This window comes from Magnolia sinica, chromosome 19 (assembly GCF_029962835.1).
Source record: "Magnolia sinica isolate HGM2019 chromosome 19, MsV1, whole genome shotgun sequence".
NCBI lineage: Eukaryota > Viridiplantae > Streptophyta > Magnoliopsida > Magnoliales > Magnoliaceae > Magnolia > Magnolia sinica.
Window position 1 is genome coordinate 44491474 of NC_080591.1, and position 15942 is coordinate 44507415.

The 15942-nt window shown below is 38.6% G+C and overlaps 3 protein-coding genes across 5 annotated transcripts; all 3 read right to left on the bottom strand.

Moving 5' to 3' along the window:
• Positions 1–5663: 5663 nt before the first annotated feature.
• LOC131235418 (uncharacterized) lies at positions 5664–7900 on the bottom strand. 2 transcript variants are annotated; one of them, XM_058232599.1, is made up of 9 exons: positions 7738–7895; positions 7466–7641; positions 7291–7368; positions 7043–7154; positions 6416–6500; positions 6270–6321; positions 6116–6177; positions 5907–6022; positions 5664–5781 (listed from the first exon to the last, which is right to left on the bottom strand). In XM_058232599.1, exons 1-8 carry the CDS (start codon positions 7793–7795, stop codon positions 5965–5967), a joined length of 681 nt encoding a protein of 226 aa, XP_058088582.1. In that variant the 5' UTR covers positions 7796–7895; the 3' UTR covers positions 5664–5781; positions 5907–5964. The 2 variants fall into 2 exon arrangements, with proteins under 2 accessions (XP_058088582.1, XP_058088583.1); XM_058232600.1 differs by lacking the exons at positions 5664–5781; positions 5907–6022 and having other exon boundaries at positions 6115–6189; positions 7738–7900.
• Positions 7901–9328: 1428 nt separating this feature from the next.
• LOC131235420 (uncharacterized) lies at positions 9329–14028 on the bottom strand. Of its 2 annotated transcripts, none has more exons than XM_058232604.1 (3): positions 13922–14028; positions 9601–9845; positions 9329–9524 (listed from the first exon to the last, which is right to left on the bottom strand). In XM_058232604.1, exons 2-3 carry the CDS (start codon positions 9784–9786, stop codon positions 9372–9374), a joined length of 339 nt encoding a protein of 112 aa, XP_058088587.1. In that variant the 5' UTR covers positions 9787–9845; positions 13922–14028; the 3' UTR covers positions 9329–9371. The 2 variants fall into 2 exon arrangements, with proteins under 2 accessions (XP_058088587.1, XP_058088586.1); XM_058232603.1 differs by lacking the exon at positions 13922–14028 and adding an exon at positions 9947–10071 and having other exon boundaries at positions 9332–9524.
• Positions 10590–11466, bottom strand: LOC131235419 (uncharacterized). The gene is made up of 2 exons (XM_058232601.1): positions 11199–11466; positions 10590–11104 (listed from the first exon to the last, which is right to left on the bottom strand). Exons 1-2 carry the CDS (start codon positions 11289–11291, stop codon positions 10622–10624), a joined length of 576 nt encoding a protein of 191 aa, XP_058088584.1. The 5' UTR covers positions 11292–11466; the 3' UTR covers positions 10590–10621.
• Positions 14029–15942: the final 1914 nt, after the last annotated feature.

Consider the following 15942-nt stretch of genomic DNA (forward strand, 5'->3'; position numbering starts at 1 on the left):
CCTCAATTATAGTATTCTTTAAAGTTTTAAGGACAGTAATTTTGGGTTTAGGAGTTTGCTTGAAGTGTAGTTTAAATGTTTGTAGGGAACCTACAAGTTCTTCTACTTTCATTTCATCCATATTTCTACATTCTTCAATAGTTGTGACTTTTGAATTAAATCGTTCTGGTAATGATCTTAGAATTTTCCTATAGATTTTTGGAACTGAAACTTTTTCTCCTAATCCACCCATGGAGTTACAGATGATGTTTAGTTTTGTGAAAAACTCCATGAAGGTCTCATGCTCTTCCATTCTGAGACTTTCAAATTGTCATGTTAAGAGATGTAATTTGGATCTTTTCACTATGCTAGTTCCCTCATGGGTTATTTTCAACAAGTCCCATGCTTCTTTGGTTGTTCCACACATACTGATTTGATTGAAGACTTCTTAAGACACAGCACAATAGATAGCATTCATTGCTTTAGCTTTAGAAGTTTGTTTTTCCTTATCGAATGCTGTCCACATTTCTTTGGCTTTTAGTTTAGTGATAGTTGTGCCATTTTCAAGTACTATTTGATTAGTTGGTGACACATATCCTGTTTCAACAATATGCCACACATCATGATCCAAAGATCTCAGAAAGTAGTGCATTTTAGCCTTCCAGTATGTATAATTTGATCCATTAAATATTGGAGGTCTAGTAACTGATGAGCCCTCTCCTTTGGCCATATTACCAACTTCAGTCAAGATCACTCTCTAAGTGGTGAAGCCCTTAACAGAGACCCGCTCTGATACCAATTGAAATTGCGGTAATGACCACTTTAGTTGAGGTGGAATATGCCAAGATGTCCTAGAGGGGGGTGAATAGGACTTTTTAAGTTTTTATGATGAATTTTAAACCTATCAACCCAATCCTAAGTAAATATGCAAGAATCAGGATTTCTTCAAAATGACTCTAATGGTTTCTAAGCCAAACAGAGGATCCAATCACAAAACTATTCAAAAGATAAACAAGAAGCACAACATAGTTCATGATGGATGTGACAGTGTGTGAGATGTGATTCTACTCAGTTCCAAATAATCATGTATGCAAGGGATATGAGAACATTCAGAGAAATCACAAATGCAGTAGAAATAAATGGCAATCTCAAACACAGTTGTTTTTATAGTGGTTTAACTACATGTCTACTCCACTTCCGGCGGATGCACTCAACCCTTGAGTGTACCAGATCTCACTAACAAAGGTTTCACATCAGGTTCACCTCAAACTAGAGGTTTCAAATTCGGTTCACCTCAAACTAGCACAACCTAGTCTAGGCTGACTCTAACGTGTCGACATGACACAAGTTTATGCCCCACACAGGAGCAAGGGTCAACACACAGCACCCAACTTTTAGGCCACACAGGCCAAGGATCCACACAAGGAACCTACCAGTTTATGCTCTCATGAGCAAGGGTCAACACACAGCACTCAGTATTTAGACCACACAAGTTAAGGACCTACACAAGGACCTAAGTTTATGCTCTCCACAGAGCAAGGATCAACACAAAGCACCCACCATGTACACTCCCATCGAAGGCCTCCTATGAGGGCTTGAAAGGGGTGAAGTGCACCTTAGACCCAATCCTACAAAACGAATTATCACAAGGGTTTTCTTAGACTCTAATGACTTATAGATAAGTAGATGAGCCCCATTAAGCATGTTGACGAAGATCATTGATAACGAAGAATCTTCAGCTCCCTTGAACCGCAATTTAGATGATGTACCAATATAAGGCAACGGGTTGGGTCAAGGTTATGATGGAATCCTACTCTATTAAATATTTTCCTATAAAGGAGACAGAGCAATTCCAATTATCTATGCATTCAAGGAATCCCATCTTAATGATTTGCCATTAAGATGGTAGCTGCAGGATTCTTGAATGCAGAAGTTCATTCCCTAATCCACCCTATTGAATGTCAATGATGATGGTGGACTGGAGGATGAACTCTCATGAGAGAAAAGGCTTAGGATATATAATCTAGGTTTAAACACTCAAAAGCACTCTCTTTTTTCTCTACAAATAACCAAGGGCAAGCTCTCATTAAATATACAAAAGGTTCCAACGGATATAAAACGGTCATATTTTTTATAGAGTTCGATATCATCGAGCAGGTTCGATATCATCGAGCATATACTCTCGATAGCATCAACTGACTGCTTGATGATACAGACTCAAACTGTCAAACACTTTTGAAACTTTTTACCAATTGGTCGAGGAGATTAAACATGCTTTGATGTCATCGGATTTCGAACTCTGATTTCATTGACACGAGGTTCAATTCTGTGACATTTGAAAATGAGAGAGCAGATGCCTTTGGAACTTATCAGGTATAAGATATGATCGAGCATGACTCAATATCATCGAAATTTGAATATCGATGATATCAATGAAAGTGTTGATTCATCGATAGTTCAGAATTTTCCTATATGCTTGCTAAACAGTTTATGTCCTATTTCGATGACATCGATCATGCCTCGATATGATCGATATTTGAATATCGATTTTATCGAGTGATCCTCGATCCATTAAAGTTTCAACCAGAAAACTTGCTGGATAGATTTAGGTCCCAATCCGATATCATCAAAGGTTTATCGATATCATTGAGATTTGAATTTTGAAGATATTGAGGAGCCCTTCGATATATCGAGAATTACATGATTTGCCTTAGTAGTATTTTGGACACAACTGACCAAATGTCAATTTTATTGAGTCAACTCGATGGACTCAAGATTCAAAATTTGATGATATCAAAAAGCCCATCGATTCGTTGATAATTCAGTCTAGAGTTCTTTGTGGTTGCTGGACATCTGAAGTCCTTAATTCAATAATATTGAGTGAGCTTCGAGGACATCGATAATAGGGTTGATTTCTTCAAGCTATGTATCGATAAATCGATAAAGGTAGAAAAATTAAAGATTTTTAGATTTTACAAATTAGTTTTCTCACCAAAAACCCTAGAATGTTCTATTCAATTTTAAGGGTTTTATATCCCTGGTGTTTTGGGACATGGGATGTGAGGCTAAGGTTTACCTTTGGCGAGTTCGGGCACACATCCTATTGAGGCAGACACTTGAACAATCTTCCTATGAGGCTCTTTTGACTCGCTGACTCAACGCTTACGCTAATTGACAAACAAGGGCACTTTCACAAACAAGGGTAAAAAACTACAGGTGCAAACTTCTACTATGAAGAAAATAAGATTATAAGCAGTATACTAACCTTTTCCCTTTAGACGTATAGAGAAAACCCTTTACCCACACCTTAGAATACCTTTTACATACCCTAGAATAAACCCTAGGACCCCTATTTATAGTTTAGGTAACTTCCCTTTCGCACATCTGCGAAACTGACTCAAATTTCCGCAGTCCGTATCAAATCCGCAAAACGAATCTGCGTAACCTCGAGTGGTCGAGCGGACCCTCAACTGGTCGAGCAGGGGCCTCGACCAGTCGAGCACCATAGACTCAAAAACTGTTGCTCGCTGGACCTTGAGTCGAGCCAGCCCTCGACTGGTCGAGTGGCCCACTTGACCAGTCAAGCAGCCCTGTCCAAATGTTGCTCCACATCTCAACCTGAGGTACCTGTTTTGACAATGTTTCTCCTCTATTGTCGTCCCTCCACTTTCAGGGTCCAATGGTGTGGGCAATAGAGATTCTGGCCCAAGTAATCCTGCTAAAGAATCCAGCTAGAAGATTTATGATGACCGTTTCCATGAAGATCTTCCGGAGATCGAGATCCCTCGGGATGTTGTGCTTCTTGAGTCACAAAAAATTCCAAAGTTCCCAGATTTCGGTGACAACACTGTTGAACAGCACGAGCCTATTGATCCAACCTAGAATCAGAAAGAGTTCCTTTCTCCCATTATGAAAGGAGTCTTAGTGTCTAGAGGAAAGTCTCTACCATCTCGGCTGCACCCAACACTGCCTACTGCTGGATCTGCAGGGGAACCTGAAAATTTTGATCTAACTATTTCCGTCGGTCAATTGATTGGATTTTATTGTTACATCTATAGATTCTATACTTCCATATCTTGCAAACTGTACCCATGCCATATCTTGTGTATGGTGTTTTATTGAGTCCAGCCATGGTTTATCATGTTTCCTTTACATGACCTTAGTTTCTCATGATGTAGCTCATGAATTACCTGAAATGTTATAACAACCGACTCCACCTATTGACAAGAAAAAAGCCAAGTCAAGGAAGAGAAAACCATTCTTTGATGAGTCATTGGTATTCACAAATGAGTAAGTTATTCTGATTTTCTTTAAAAATTACATGGAAAAAGTTTGATTATGCAATGCATTGTTTGAGCACATGATTTTGCAAAATTGGGTTGACATAAAAGAGTTGATTACTTGGATCACATGCTCATGCAATTTGAGATAGGTTTTATCTTCCAAGTTAAATCTCACTACAACCAATGAGACTTTTAGCGGCACTCACAAGCGCCGCTATAAGTCCATAAAAGTGCCGGTGATTCTATTATTGGCGCTAGTCAAGCCCCGATAAATGGGTATATCGCTAAAAGTATTGGCGGCGCTAGTAACTTCTATCGGCGCCTTTCTGAGCGCCGATAACTGTCTGTTTTTTCGACGTGAAAAAGCGCCGGTAAAAATCAATTAGAGCGCCGGTAAAAGTGGTTTGTGGACACTTTTTCTCGCGAAAAAGCGCCATAAGATTTCTACACAAGCGCCAGTAGAAGCATTTGTATGGATTTATGAGGCCCTAGCATGCCAGTAATTTTTTTTTATTATATATAATTCAATCAAAACCTGTATTTTTTAAATATTTGAAACATAAAAATGATGCAATACAAATAAAACTGAATATTAAACAAAATTTATATTACCACACAATAAAAAAAAATATATTACAATAAATGGTCTTGAATGTAATTAAATAAATAAAAATAAATCCTCTATATGGTCTTACTCCTAGCACGAGATGGCGTCAAAAGGCTGAAGTGATTTGAACTCTGGATTGCCCCACTTGTATGCAACGAGAAGAGTGGATCACCCACCATTAGCCCTTTGAAAATTGCTCCTATGATAGCCAGAACCAGGCTAGTCCTTAGCTGCTCCTTGGAAGTTGGTTTTTCGGCGCTTTACGTGGCTTCCCATCAATGGCATAACCATGGTTACAATGTTACTCTACTTATAGTATGGGGTCTATAAAAGAAAAGTGCTAAAGCATTGACAAGAGTTTATATCACATAGGTTCGGTCAAAAGTGCTAAAGCGGACATCTTTGAAATAACATAATTCAATCTCACCAGCATGAACACATTATCACCCTTAACCAGTGATAGCATTGATACTAACCTGTTTTTGGGTGTACATAGAAAGGTGCCTTTAGCAAATGATTCATGTGTTTGGACACCTAAAATGAGACAATGTTTTCGTGAGAAGAATGAAACAAATGCATGGATCACGGATATCAGAATCCTTGAATGCTACACATGGAAAAACATTCCACAAACCTCCATATCCAGTCTCGGATATGTATACGAGAAAACAATCTCTTCAACACACCGACGAAGCCCCTGTGCCTGAAACACGGAATGATTGTCAAAGAAAATGGGCTTAGAAAAGCAAACACAGATCTAAAAATGCCTACCAGATGCAAAGATGCACCATACCTTTTACTTCCTAGACTGCAACGCGTGTTTTAATTGCTCCCATCGGACAACATTAAGGTCTTCTTTTGAGATGGACCGTCGGTTTTCCTGCCACCTTGCCTGTAGCTCTGTAGCAATAGCTGCAAATATTGCACTATTACAATGTAAATAATGCTCTTTCCAAAAACGAGATTTCCTAGCAGACAGAAACATGTATCATGTTTATTCAAATAAAATCATTAGAAATGATTTTTGAGTTGCATACTTTCATCAGGAATCATGTCAAGGATCTTTTGATATTTCTCTTCGGATGCAAATAATTTCTACCCACCAAGCAGTTTCTCTTCAAAAAAGACCTTCAAGACATCTGTATATAATCTCCTGCACCACATGCAAGTATCTTCGTAATGAAAAGAGCTTAAATGACATCTTCTAAAGTTCCTTAAATATGTAAAGCAGATCATCGAGACTTACGCCAGTAAAGGATGCAGAGCTGGACCCATCAAAGACACTTTCTTATTACTATTTTCATTTCCCTATAACAGAGACTACGTCAGGGAGTTCCATGACATTGGGTCCTAAGAAAGATCTGGTACGTTGAAATTATTGACAGTTTAGTTATTGCTACCTTGTATACCCTGAAGTAGTCTGCAATAGCTGCCCTCTGTTCATTAGTCAACCTGAAGAACGGTGGCAGAATAAACACCATCTCAATATGCGTACAAAGGTCATGGGCAGATGAAATTCATGTTTCAGACTATATGCACAATTTACCTCCTCGCTCTCCCATCACAAACCCAACAATGAACACCGCGTCTACCACTATATACCCAGAGTATGTGATTAAAACCAAAATCATCTGCATTAGGATACTCATAAAAGAAGTCAGTCATATCACCCTATAAATACATTTCCAAGGAAAATCCATGACATAAAGACCCGAACATCGACTATATAATATGGAGAGAAAAAAGATCCTGATGGAGGCTTTTTGAGGTACTTAGTTAATAGATATAACAGATAGTACAAAAGAGGAATCATAAGATCGTCAACCAGAGGCTTTGCAAAGTATACTGGGGTTTCAGCTCTAACAAGTGGGGTCCATAGTCAAGTGATCCAGAACATTGGTTAATGTCATTCCAACATGGATTGACCATGCCCCATAAATCTCTTGGACTGGTTTTTTTTTTCCAATTGAATGTAGAATGTTGTTGTATTTCTATTCTAATCTACTTGTCTGCTACGAATCTAAATGTTACAATTTTTAACAAGGGGCTTTTTGGGGCATGATCCAACCTCATTGTGATGGAAGGCCTCGATTCAAGGATCCTATCATTCCTCAGTATAAAATACTACCACTGGAACACCATGTAACCAAAAAGAAAAACTGTTGTTTCCCACCTCTGAGAGCAATATCCATCACTTTAATGGCGATGGTCATCAATGGCCAGCATTCTAAGCAGACTTCTGCTCCTGAGCAGCAGTACCGAACATCATCATAATCGGACATATCCTATCAAAGAATCAAGCATTAGAGCTAAATAAAGAAAAAGCCCCACTAAACAACCACCTTGTTTGGTGGTGGTTGGTGGGGCTGGAAACATTCAGTGTCCAGTTCAGTTTATGTCTGCCAAAAGCTTTATACTTACAATATCAAAAACGAGCTCCCTCTCTACTGGCATGAAAACATTATTACCACCTTGTGCATATGCATGCCGTTTAGCAGGCTGGAAAAAAAAAAGAGACATAAGAAGAGCTTAAGGATAGGAAATACATCAGCAACCATTAACTACTTGACCACCAAAGAGAATGTGCAAATCATACATCTACACTGTATACAGGTCCAATATCAATCTTAAATGGGCACTTTTCTTTGATAGAACTTTCCAGTTCAGCCGCGTTGTTGAACGATTGGAAGCGCAGATAAATGTCATTATCCAGTGTGAAGGAAAATTCTCTCCGGCCAAAGTAGGACGGGTCACATGCTGGATGCTTTCCATCTATAGACAGGCAGAAGAGACGGACAGTAAATAAGAAACATCTGAAACATAGCAAATAACAAAGATATGATTCAAGTTTGTCAGGGTGTCAAATACCATTTCCATACATCATCCATTTAAAGATCTCAGCATGTGGAAAGAGCTTTCCTATCATGAGAGAAACTAGCACTTCAGACAGTTGTATCAGAGAGATTGAAACAAAGAAATCAGAAGCACATGACAAATGTTTCTACAGGGTTTTGGAAAATGCCTAAGCCAAAAGTTTGTAAATACCATTCGCTTTTCACATTTCAGAAGTGGGCCCATGTTTCAGTGATCCAAACCATTGATATTATGAACCCCCCCTCAATGTGGATGGGCAATGAACCAAACAATCTCCTAGATAGAAGAATCATAACCCATTGATGGGCCCCACTTGATGAATGGCCTGGATCTTGTTTGTGTATCTGCCTCAGAGATCCTCTTCAATCCTCTTTAGGTGATTCTCCCTTGCATTCATCATCCAGAGGAAGACTAGTATCAAAAGCAACAATTTCTTTCCCCTCAAGAACCAACCTGCTTAAAATAACCCAGAGATATGTAACTCCATATGTCTTTGTCAAAATCAATTGTCAATTGTCAGGCAACCCATGTATCTTGATCCCTTGGGCCAAAAATAAAGTGATTTTTCCATTCACATATTGCAACCAAGGCTCAAAATAGCGGAATTATTGATTTGAAGTGGGAGTAGCACATATTTAGAAGGATAGTGCAACTAAGAGTCTCAGTATTACAGTTAACATCAGTTCACATATTGCAACCAAGGCTTAAAATAGCAGAATGTATTGTAAGAATGCATTGTGACACACCCATGGGGTTATTGTTTGCATTATTCATAGTGGCTATCAATTTCATCAGAGTTTGTTTCAAGGAAGAAATTTCAGCATCTCTTGCAGATGAGATTTCAACCATAGTTTCTTTAAGGGATGAGAGTGCAGCTATATTTTCTTTAAGAGAGACTATATCAACATGTAGTTCCTCATATCTTTCATCTCTCTTCTGATCAATGGAAGTCATCCTTTGTTGGCTGGATGTTGCACCCCACAAATCAGATGGAGATGGTCCTAACCCATGAGTGCGGACACGACCATACTTGTCTTCTCCCATAACTTGAGATAATAGATCATCCCTTGCCGTGCTACTCTGTGAGGTCCTGGGTTGCTGAGATATTTCTTCATTGAGTTTTGTCTGCAATAATAATTATCACATGGTAACAGTTAATGTGTAAATACTCTAGCTATTGCTACACATTTATATGGAGCTCTTCTTGCATGTAAATACATTAACATACCATTACTACTGATGAGGCCTCATCCACAGGCTTTCCATCTTTACATGTATGAGCCAAGATAAACATATCTGCCCGGCTCAGATCCGACCCATTGGCCCTTTTCCTCTATTATTATGCAAATAAGTTATATAACACAAATATACTAACATGGTTAGTCAGGTTATTAATAAAATTTACCTCTTCCTCACGTATTCGCACAAAACTCTTTGAGCCTGCCGCGTGGTTAATCAGTTGTTTCTTCCGATTCTCTTTATTTTTTTTAGAACGGGCCTATATGTGACACACAGACAGTAAATTATAAAATATCAACAAAAGATTTTATATAATTCTATAATTGAATGAGGCATACCTTCCCCTCTTCAGAGTTCCAAAACTGAACAAGAGTCTTCCATTGATCTTCTTAGACCCGCCCATCAAGATCTACGAGCCGCTCCTCATCAGTCTCATGAGAAGAGTAGTAGAGTTTCTTCAGCTTGCCCTTCCATTCCCTCCATTTTTTACCAAGTGACTTCAGCACCCAAGCCTTAGCATTACCATCAAACTCAAACTTGGACTGCATCACATGTTAAAAGCGGACAATCACATAATGAACAAAAATTAAAATAAAAAAAAAGCATCGTAACCATTACCGTGACAAGCCCCCACATATCATCTTTCTTCGCATTTGGCACCGCCCTCCAATCATTAAATGTAAGGGGGGCATATACCCCATTGCGTGCTATTGTCCCTATGAAATTTGTCAGCTTACTAGCATTGTCACAATCGGGCTGCCCTAGATCGTTGATGGAAATAGAAATCCGTTGACCTTCACGCATTTTCCAAACATCAAAGGATCTTGTGGGGCCTCGAGTCTTTGTTTTCTTGGACGTTGAATCTGTTGAATAAAATCACAATGGTACATATAAAACTAATTAACAAAAGCAAATTACACGGTAAAACACATTGGCCACGAGAGAAGAACACATTTTGTTATACCACTAGTAGCCTGAGGCAGCTGAGGTTGGGCAGGACCAACATTAGTTTGGGGCAGCTAAGGCTGGCTGGTGCTATCAGTCATAGGGCCTACAGATTGCCTAACCCTGCGTCTAGTACTCATGTTTGAACTTGTATATGTCTAGCAATATGACAATATGATAGTCAAATATTTCTCATTTAAATGGAGATTCATAAAATGAACAACTTGATTTGTGGACAGTTGCATATTGAAATATACAAGCCGTACAAATTGTGAATCCCATTATCAATGGAACATATTCCAAAACAGAAGCACATGTCTGGACAATGAAAATAAATGAACATGTGAAAATAATAATAATTCAACCATATGAAAAAAGATGTGAATTTCTCTTTCATACTTTAAGACAATCTAGTGTATAAGAAATCAATTATTGTACATAATGTCATTTCCATCACGATCAGAAAACTCAGTATCATCTGTTTGGTCATCTACCATTGTCTGGGTGGGAGGTAAAGGTGTGATAATTGTTGTACCATCGATATCTATCCTTTTCCAACTATCAATGTCATCACTTGAATCCTCCAAACTTTGATCATTGCATGGCGAGCTCCCCAAGTATGCATCAGCATCATCTGTAAACTCCTCCCCTTCATGTCAAACAAGTCCCTAGGTTTCGCCCTCATCACAACATGTCAATCCTTCTCGACAGGGTCTTGTACATAGAACACCTGCTCAGCTTGAGATGCAAACACAAACGGTTCATCAGACAACTGTCGACCAAAATGGCATAACTGTTTCAAATTCACGAGCGTGAACCCCAACCCATCCTTCCTGACACCCCTGCCCTGAGATAGAACATCAACCCAATCACACCTAAATAATACAACTTTCCGATCACCACAATATTCCAATTCAATTATGTTTGTCAAGACACCATAGTAAGTTACATCTCCTGCAACAGGATTTCTGTCGTTGACAGTCGCAAAGCTTGATGTCTTTGCGGTCACCACAACTCCACTATGTTGAGTTTTTCTTTTCTTTTCTCGGTCTTTAGTGTGAAACCTGAAGCCGTTTATGATAAAACCCTTGTATCTTCTTGTTGCACAAGGACCCCGAGCTAGCCATCTAAGGTCTTCTGAGACCTGCTCATTCTCTACCTGGCGCAGCTGTTCAACCTATTTTAAAAATGTTAAAACAGAAGCACATGTCTGGACAATGAAAATAAATGAACATGCACACGTCGATCGACTTATTGCATCAACTACTTACATGATCGTTAAACCATTTATGAAATGTTTCATTGTGAATGCGTTCTATATCCCTTGGTCGTGCGCGAGGATTCTTTTGCTTAACAACATTCATGTGTTCTCTGCATATGAATTGGTTTCAGTAAAACACGTGATAGTAACTTATTTTTCATCATGTATAAAATAAGTGTTATAGTTTTCTTACTCAAGAAATGGGATGAGTGCACCACTGTTAAATAGAACATATCGATGTGCCTGTGTAAATGCAACTTTATCTAGCACATAATCCTCCGGCTTCCCTAATGCACGACCTATTCGTGGGAAAATAGCGGATTGTTCTATAACGGTGTGTACCATAGTCATCATTTCGTATTGGTTGGTTGAACCTTGTCTCCACATTATGCAAGTACCTCGAGCAGAAAGTTAAGCATTCTTCCGCCAAGTACCCTTCTGCAATTGAACCCTCGGGCCAACTTTTATTACGTACATATGACTTCAATGTGTGCAGGTACCTATGGTCACCAATATTAAACAGTTTAGAAATATATGATTGATTAGCGTGACTGGAATAGCATGAAAAATAAATTTAATTTATAAATATTTGTACCCACCTCTCAATGGGGTACATCCATCGGTATTGTACCGGTCCTGCTAGTTTGGCCTCACCCGCTAAATGAATCGGCAAATGCACCATAATATCAAAAAAAGCCAGTGGAAAGATCTTTTCTAGATGACAAAGTGTTATCGCAATTTGAGATTGCAGCCCATCAAAATCTTTTACTTGGCCAACTTTGGAACACAATTCTCTAAAGAAATTGCATAATTCAAGCAAGACTGAGCTCATGCACTTAGGGAATGTTGTTCGTATCGCTACAGGAAATAATTGTTGCATCAAAACTTGACAGTCATGACTCTTGAGCCCTGAAATTTTGCGCTCTTTAAGATGCACACATCGTGAAATATTGGCTGAATAACCATCTGGAACTTTCACTCGCTTCAAAACTTTGCAGAAATCATCTTTCTCACTGGATGACATGGTTTGGATCAAATGCATCATGTAACAATTCGTGCATATCATCGTTTGGATCCAGATTAGGCATAGAAGAAGACGTGGCTTTCCCATGAAAATGCCAATGAGTATAACTCGTATTAAATCCGTCACACACGATATGATCGTATGCTTCTTGTCGAGATACCCAGAAGTTGTTATTGCAGTTCTTACATGGACATAGGATCCTCCCTCTATCACTTGTATTTGTAAATGCAAAGTCTAGGAATTTCTTAGCTCCACTTACGTATGCATTGCTTACCCTAAACCATTCAATGCAATTGGAGGACATATCAAACAATGAATCTTAACCATTGGGCCACAACAACTGGAAGAAAAAGTTACTGAGATACCTTGACAAATGAATCCAACTCTTATCCATCACTATGTTCCTCGGCTACTTCGACAAGTTAGTTGAAATACAACGTGAGCCCGACAAAGCTTCCTACGAGAGATAAACTAGAATGGGTATAAGAGAAATTTAAGGAAGAGTACTAAAGAGACAAATTATAATGAAACAAGCACCATTATTGCTCACCCCACAAGCAACGACGATTTAGGCATCTAATAGAATCTCTAATGGTATCTTTAACTGACTAACTAAATCAGACACCCATCCAAGACTGAATAAATTATACTACTTTCATGTTCCCATTTAAATGCCCACACTGAAATTCCGGCAGCATCTCCCCATGTCTCTCCGAATATGTTGATCTTGCATTTGATTCCCACGTCAAGTATCCACATAATGTGAGGATATTTGATATTAGAAATAAATATAAGAAACGTAACCAGAGAGAAAAGGATAGATACAACGCAGAACTAGCATGTGCATTTAAATCAGGTAACCAAAAGCATTCCAATCTATCCAGCCTTGAATTGTCCAAACGTGGGACAATTTGAGAATTTTTATGCCTCCAAAAGCACACTATATCTATGCTTGGCCACATAAAAATTCTCAAATGGGCAACTGATTATCCTATACTTAAACAATTACATAATCAATCACAATTGGCATTCATCATCTAGCTAATGGTGCTCCATCCACAGTAGGAACCGTAATTTGATCGGTCCAGATTGGCGTGTGTGTATGCTATGGAGAGAATTGCAACAATTCGTAAAGTGGTTATAAACGCACACTATACCATGCCGAAATACAAAAAAGGGAACCGATCACATGCAGCCCCCAACCAATGTTACCGTACTACCTTTTCCACTAATATGCCGATTTTGTTGGAAATCAGTACCATGTAAATGGTCGGACCCACCACGAAGATCGCGTGATACATAAATAAAGGTAAGATACTCATCATTCTGGTTGCATTGTTGGAATCAATGAACGATCCATCTGGGACGTCGAATTTAATTGCAAGTCAGCGTAAAGGTCAAAAATTGTGGGCATGTTGGGGCTCCATATATAATAAGTTGTTTATTGTCATTCACAATCACAAGTATCATTCATCATCCAACTAACTATTAACAACATTTACAAAAATAAAAGACATCCAACCAACTCTATATAATAACTTGCAACTTAACCTGCTGGGAACCGTCATACACCGTAATATCTTACGGCAGAGCGGGTTCTGAGGAGTTACAAGTTGGGCCTCTACTCTCTAGGAAAACACATAAATGAAGCGACAAAAATATAAATTAAGCAAGATCAATTATTTATGGAAGAGATTGATGAATAATACCTGGCAAACAAATGGAGAGAAACCCGCTGACTTACTTTGTAGAGCTATATAGGAAGAGATTGCTTGTATTGGTTCTAAGAATCAAAGATATGCAATTTGGAAGATCATGTTGAATTTCATCAAAAAAGAGGAAAAAAATCTACAGCTGAAATTCTAGAAGATACTAACATAGAACTTGGAAATTTGTTTAGAAATTTAACATATGGACAACAACTTTCAATTTTGCTCTCCATTAAGCACCAAAAATGACAGAACAACAAATAGAGAATTGTAGCACCAAAATGAATTGGGACAGCACCTTATCGCTTTGGACATCGATTTGAAGCTTGCAACAAGTACAGTAAATAAGATAATGATTCTCTCTCAACTCTCCTTGCTTACAGATGGGACACCGAACCCTGTTGTCCTTGCCAACCTGGCACCCAATTTAGACAGTCTATACATGTAATCTATAAGAAACATAGTTATTGATACACAAGTTAGAAGATTCATGCAACTACAATAAAAACTAAAATTCAAGAAAAGCGCAAATGTCATGTATAGCTGTTTTTGTTGTAGTGTTAGTTGCATGTGGCAGCATATGAGGCTCGGAATGTGGATGCATCATGAACCAAAAACTTAGTTGAAAATACTTGGACATTGCATGCAGCATGCAAGCACTTCAAATCAAACAGTCCAAATTGTTTGCATAGATAAATTACAGTCAGATTGTTGGGCTGTTTCGAGAAGTGGGCTGCAATTCTTTTAGGTACATTCATAACTGACTCAAGAATTGGTGGCAGACAGAAAGCTCTTTTTGTGTAGCAGTGCTTTGCGTTTTCAAATTTCAACTGCTAGTTGAGATTTGAAACAAGTGAAATTGTTTATTATTTGGGGACAGAATGTGAAAAAATGATAACTGCCATTTGGGTCCCATTGTGCTGCCTCAAGCATCAATGTTTCACTGTTTCAGCTTTCAACTATTTGTTGAAATTTGAAACAAGTGAACTTTTTTGTTATTTGGGGATGGAAAAGGAAAAAAAAATTGATAACTTTCATTTGGGTCTTGCAACTGCTCGTTGAGATTTGAAACAAGTGAAATTGTTTATTATTTGGGGACGGAAGGTGAAAAAATGATAACCGCCATTTGGGTCCTGTTGTGCTACCTCAAGCATCAATGTTTTGTTGTTCAGATTTCAACTGTTTGTTGAAATTTGAAACAAGTGAACTTTTTTTTGTTATTTGGGGATGGAAAGTGAAAAAATGATAATTGCCATTTGGGTCTCGCTACCTTGCCCCAAAAATGATAACTGCCATTTGGGTCCTGCTGCCCTGCCCTAAAAAATGATAACTGCCATTTGGGTCCCACTGCCCTGCCCCAAACATCAGTGTTTCGCTGTTTCAACTTTCAACTGCTTGATGAAATTTGAAATGAGGGGAACTATTTTTATTTGTGGATGAAAGGCAAAAATAAAAAACAGAAAATTGATAATTTCTATTTGGGTTTCACTGCACTGCACCAAATGCTTGACCAAATTTCATAGGGCTCCAAAGGTGCTGGAGGCAGGTGGGGCCCACTTCCATCATCATTCAACGATGATATTCAACCATAAAGGAATGCCACTATTGGGTTTTGTTCTGACCTTCCATGAAAGAAGGGAAACCAAAGAATTCCACCACTGCTGATAAATCAATTACCTCTCCTGCAGGGCCGACTGAAAATTACAGATTTTGGATGGTCAATGCAATCCAAATCAAAGAGGCTCACCATGTGTGGAACTTTGGATTATCTAGCACCAGAAATGGTAACAAACAAAGCACATGACTACACAGTTGACAACTGGACCTTGGGCATCCTCTACTATGAGTTCCTTTATGGCGTCCCACCTTTCGAAGCCGAGAACCAGGAAGATACATTCAAAAGGTTAGAAAGCTTCATCTGCCTATCTACATTTCCCAAAGTTTACACAGAGCTTATAATACTGCTATCTATGTGTAGGATTGTGGAGATCGACTTGAGTTTTCCTCCCACTGCTCATGTG